The sequence below is a fragment of the Varroa jacobsoni genome, unplaced genomic scaffold (genome assembly GCF_002532875.2).
Source record: "Varroa jacobsoni isolate VJ856 unplaced genomic scaffold, vjacob_1.0 scaffold_1268, whole genome shotgun sequence".
NCBI classification, from domain to species: Eukaryota; Metazoa; Arthropoda; class Arachnida; order Mesostigmata; family Varroidae; genus Varroa; species Varroa jacobsoni.
Genome location: NW_019214170.1, coordinates 170396 through 176395, shown reverse-complemented (window position 1 = coordinate 176395; position 6000 = coordinate 170396). Strand labels below are relative to the sequence as shown.

At 44.7% G+C, this 6000-nt stretch overlaps 1 protein-coding gene across 3 annotated transcripts in view; it reads right to left on the bottom strand.

Moving 5' to 3' along the window:
• LOC111268244 (uncharacterized) overlaps positions 1 to 6000 on the bottom strand; it is a 61484-nt gene that overhangs the window by 2132 nt on the left and 53352 nt on the right. For all 3 annotated transcript variants that reach the window (XM_022847106.2, XM_022847104.1, XM_022847105.1), the window contains exon 2: positions 13 to 587. In XM_022847106.2, coding sequence (XP_022702841.1) covers positions 13 to 587 — 575 coding nt within the window. The remainder of the gene's footprint in view (positions 1 to 12; positions 588 to 6000) is intronic.

Below are 6000 nucleotides of genomic sequence, written 5' to 3'. Positions count from 1 at the left end.
CTGCATGAATACCTTTCTTCCTTATTCGGCAGAATCGCATGTTGGATCAGTGTCGTTGTGGTAGTTGTTGTCAATGAGGGCACAGCGCAGTAGGCCGAGTAAGGTGGTGGAGGACTATTGGCTGGATTGTCCGATCCTCCTTTCATAAGCTGACGAGTGTCGTTTTCTGTGGAAGTAGTGACGTTCGGATCTCCGCTCATACGAGAAGGAATTCGCGTTGAGCTAGACTCTGATGATGTCTCCTCCAGATCATGATAGCCATCCTTCCGGTGAGGTCCAGAATTGTTTAACTTTTGCTGCGCTGGTGAAGGCTGTCCGTGGTGCAGCTGCTGCTGCTGTTGCGAGCTTGCCAACGAACTGTGTGATTCGCTTAAAGCGGGTGATTCGACAGGACGACGGAACCGTTCCAGGTCGAAGGACGCTGTTGGAGTTTCCTGTTGCATCGGTCCTTGCGGCTGAACTTGCCGCGTGTAGTAAGCTGACACGGATGGAGGGAGATTATCTGAGATTGTTGCAATAGTTGGCGCGGTAGGAGCGCCAGCACGAGATGCAATCGAAACGGATGATGACGCCGGTTGACAGGGACACTGCGGAACAAAGAAAGAATCGAAGATCGAATCAGATCACAGCTAACGGCTTATTTTGGGTGTTACTATAAAAGTAATAGCGATTGTGCACCTCAGCGTTTCAATCCCTTTATACTTACCGTATTTCATTTTTGCTACCTTGTAATAATAATGTACTTATGGGTGCCCTATATTATTGACTCTAAAAACCTTTTTCAAAGTTTTAGTGAGTTAGAGGAACTCGTAAATACGCTCGTGAACATTATATAGCTGACTAATACACACAAATGTTCGTTACCATCTCAAGACAACACACATACGATATGCACTCTGTGATAGGTAAAAAGACCATGTAGCTACAAAAATATCTACAGGATTCATCTGTTTCCATGTTTTTTTTTTGTGTTATTAGGTATATATTTGACGGGGTGTGGCAAATCTTTTTCGCATACGTGATTTGTGACATTCCTCATGAGCCGCCATCATCATCTCCATTAAGATTTTTACTGATCAGCCCAAATCCTTAGGAGAAAGGGAAGGAAAGATGAAGATGCCTTTCTTTCTTGTACATGAATGCGTTTCACGAAACCTGACTGCTGATTGATTCGACGACCACCATTGCTCGACAGTAGCAAAATTGCTGATTTTTGAGGCGCCGCAGACAACAACGTTGACAATAACAACCAATTTTTTCACGCAAACGACGAAATAAAGGAAGACGCATGAAGAAAGAGGTGGCACATCGTCAATGAAATCAGCGACGATGTCTGAGCCGGTGGGTCTCTAAGGCCAACCAAACGGGGCCCCCGCTACGCAACATTTTTGGGGAGTGAAAATGAATGTTTGTAAAAGGGCGCGGTAGTCCGTTTTATCCGTGTAACTTTCTACAAATTCAGCTCCTTGCTGCGAGGTTTATGGATATTTCATCGACTGGCAGAAACCAGCATTGAGGTTCTACATATGCATACGTTTCTTTATTTTTCATTGAGAAAATGCACCCGGATACATGTGACCATACATTCTCTGCGTTCAATATCCTATACGTATGCGTATAATAGACAAACAGAACTGTCGACGAAGTCGATGAAATATCGCAAAATCGTTGACGAGCTCACTTACTGTAGACACCCCCTTTTTCGGCATGTGAAGAACTCTGTTTCTGACTTCTTAACCTTTAATATAAGATAACGATAGGAGGCCAGCCCATCACCTTTTACGATTGGACTCTACGCGCGAGTGAGTGTGCATACGTATGATTTTTTTTACCTACGTAGTTATGTAGCGTGCCTTTGATTATAATCTGTACTCATCTGTCGTTACGTACTCATGCGTATTCGCGTTTGGGGCCATTTACTGCATTGCTCTAGTTGCTACAATCCTGTAACCTCTATGCTGTAAACGGAGGCCTACGGCCGCTACAGAAACAGATCGTCGCTCGATTTCATGGTTGCACGTCGTTATTTTCTTGACACGTTCTTAGACTTTTGCTCTCTCTCTCTCTCTCTCTCTCTCTCTCTCTCTCTCTCTCTCTCTCTATCTCTCTCTCTCTCTCCCTCCCTCACTTGCTGCTTCTCGTAGCCTTCTGTGACTGAATAGAGTCGACTAATAAACTGTGTTATTTACTACTCGTACACAAGGCTAGCAGCCAACAACTACTTGCTACAATAACAATTGTTACTAACGCTGCTCCTTCTGTAGTTGCTGCTGCGTTGACACATATTAAAATTGAAAAGGCGAACGCTCCTAATCTACACCCGCCTCCCAAACGCTCTAGAGCACATCGAAACGGCTTGTTAAAAAATATGTGCTTTGCTTGAATACATATTTTCTGTGTGCATATACTATATATTCTTTCCTATTAGGTTGTACTTCAACCCCGTAAGTCGTAGCTGACTGATATGTAGGATTTGGCTAAGCCGTTCCAGTTGGCTAAAATGACACCACAGCAATGCAGTATATTATTTTTAGTGTCATCTCTGGAGCTTCTTGGGGAGTAGATATCCGTTTTTGCATAGCAGGGTCAACGTCAGCGCCGATTTATCTGCATAATGTGCCGAATAGGAAGCTATCAGTAGTAAATGAATACTGACGTTCACCGATGGGCTACGATATGCACCCTCAAGGCAAGGCCAAGTAAAATGAGGTAAAGCAGTGCTGCGAGATCTCTCTAGCTGTCAACCTCTGCCGGTACATAGAATAATACAAAGTGGGTGCGCTGTTCCGCAGCAGCAGCGCCGACAATGACGACTAGCATGGCTCCGGTCTGACATCGATGTTGACTGTCTAACTCGCTTTCTTCTTGATACTCCGTTGATTCTCTGCTGTTCGGTCATAAGATGAAAGTACGCATGTATTATATAGTAGAATTGGTGTTTATTTCCTTACTACGTACCTATCTATACGCATTATGTAGACGAAGGAAAAGACATGACTAAGAGATAACGACAGTCTGTGTAGTTATGCCCCGTCGCCCAAGAAGCCATTTAAGTGAATGCCGTCCTTTTGAATTCATCTTATAATCATTCGTTCTTCTTGTGTCTATTTCTACTCGGCTCTGCTTTCTGGAGAAAAAGCAAAAACCATTTTATCGTTCCTATTCATATTGTCCTAGGTTGAACCGGCGCAGGTAGGCACTATGAGTCGACTACATTCTCTACAGTTATAGCCGTCGCGCAATCGCCGCTGTGACCGCGCCGCTGGCGTCTGCATCACTTTAGACCCATTTTCAACCTAACTTTTTGGTTCATGTTCCTCCTTTATGTGTCTCTTTCTTGGGCTGCTCTACAGCCTTCTATTCTAACCCATCGTTTTTCCTTATTTCAACTGTCCTGCTGCTGGTAGCGATGTTCCTTTCTGGTTGAAACCGATCCGTCTTTCTCTCGAACCTCTTCCTGTTGAATCGTTTTGGTCTACCGTTTAGTTCGCCGTTGCTGTGACGTTTAGAACACTCAAAGGTTCTTAACTCCAGGGTACTGTTGCTATTACCTCGACCTCGACTCGATAACGTCTTCTAAGTATTAATGCGCTTACCGCCAATAACAACACAATTCCATTTTTACTTCCCGGGCAGTGGTGCACTCCAAGCGACTGACAAGCAGACAATCAGACTAACTACTCCGACCACCTCAGCCATTGGAAGCGGCAGCCGAAAAAGCAAAGACAACCGCCCAAACGAGCGTCTCGGCACTGCCGCGCCTGCTGCCGCTGTCTCCTCCACTCCTCGAAAATGGAAAATGAGCCTCTTTCCTCAACATCAAATGGCCCTAACTGAAACAAAAGCAGGTTTCAAGCCTCGAAATGTACAGCCATATCAAGTCAGAGTTATGATCACCATCATCATCGTTATTCTACCTACACTACATGTATTTCGCCTCCGGCCAAATTTGGACTGGCGCAGTCTGGACGTATCAGCAGAATGCACGAAGGATCGCCGTACTGGCTCCACTACATAGTAGCAGTGCCTGTGGAATCTAAGCGCACAATCAGTAAACAAGAGAAGCAGACGAAGGGCGATGGTTGATTTTCATCGTCACCGTCGTCGTTCTCCTACTCCTCCTCCTCTTCCCTCTCCTTCTTCTCCAACTTCTCCTGGTAGATGATCTACTAGGTGATTGTCACCATTGACGAGGAGGAAGCGAGAATTGAAAAAGAAGAACATCTTGACACATCTCTCATTTCGCCTCCTTCACTCATACAGCTTTTGTCAGATGCACGCACGCACGCCGCGCGCTCGCAAACAACTCAGTCAGTTAATCACTCACTCATTTTCTCGTTTGGTCGCTCCATTGGGCGAACAGAGTTAGTACGGACAGTTGTAGTAGTAGTAGATCTCTAAATATAAGTCGAGCAAAGAGTAGTTGCCGGCGATATGGAGGCCCCAGAACAGGCCGACCAATTGCCGGCTTTCAGGCTGGATATCTATCCTAGGTAGACTACGACTGAGTATCTACGCGGTCGTTGTGGTGATGCACCTTGCTAACTATCGGCTCATACTTGCCGACCTAGTGTCAGTGAGTGAGACATTGAGAACAGGCTGCCTGTAGAACTGTGAGGCTGCGGACATGCATATGTGGTATTCAAATGGTGTCCGCAGTACAATGACTCGGAGCGATAGCCTGGTGAACACGGCCAGTCCTTTTCTCAAGGATGGTCACCAACCCGCTAAGATCTCTATTCTAGCTTTTTAGCCTTACGGGTCGCCGTAAGGCGACGTGAAGTGGATCGAAACTAGGGACAGGTTGACATGCACACACACATCCAGGCGGACAAGCAGGAAACGCGCTTTCTATTCGTTTCGCCTTTCTTTCTTTCTGCCTCCAAAATTAATGCCGTCTCATAACGACTCGATTTCGTCGTAGGCTTCTGCGTTTCGCCTCTGACTTTATCTATCCTGTTGTCCAACAAACTTCTCCAAGCCGCGTTCTGTTCATGCCCGCAGACAGCAACGGCCGACACAGTCAGTCTCTCGTTCAACTATTTACATACGGTCGTCTTTCTTTCTTTATCTACTTTTCTCTTACTTTCGTCCCGTACCTCAGCGCCGCAAAGTGACGATTCGTACAGACGATAAAAGCTTGCTAAGCGATCCGTTAAACTACCAATATCTGAAAAGCTGATTATAGGCTTTATGAGCTTCCAAAACTGATCCAATAAACGAAGGCCACGATAATACAAGTCTTACTCAAAGAAGGAGAACCAAAGCCTGAAGAGGAAGAAATCACTGTGCCGGCTGATGTTTGCGAAGACATGTTTAAACAGCGCCCATCCATTAGCACATGCATTACCATAGATATATACATATGTTTCATTATCAGCTTAAAACGGCTTACCTATTGGAGTTCATCGATGACAGACTACCTTACAAATAATTAGCTTACTAGTGATCTGACTAGCCCATTCTAGCATGATATTTCAATTAAAAGATGAAAAATGCCGTGTTTAGTATTTAAGATATTGAAAGCTTTGGTGTCACATGGCTCGTATATACGGATAATGTAGTGACGTTGCGCTGAGGCCAGTGATACAAGCCTATAGTTAATAGCTATAATTATTGTTGTTCTCATTATTACACTTCTAACTACTTCAACAAAGCATCCACAAGCACAGCCAGACGCCGCTGTGAAGATAGTTAATACAATGTATACCAACGAAAGGTTAACTTATTCAAAAGAATTAAGATTCTTCTGGAAACACCTACCGTGAAAAATCCTTTAGTAATATTTCTTTGCTTTTTCTAACTTCTTTTATTGTTAAACGGATTTCTGTGCGCGACAAATAGAGCGAAGTTCTTTTATGGCGTGGCCGGCTGACCAGGTCGCAAACTAGTTGTCCCGAGTTGTAGAGCATTCAACGCTACCGGACGTTTGTTCAATGGTCCAATGCCTAGGCAACAATCGCCTAAATAGAACACTATTTGAGTAACACGGCTTTTACA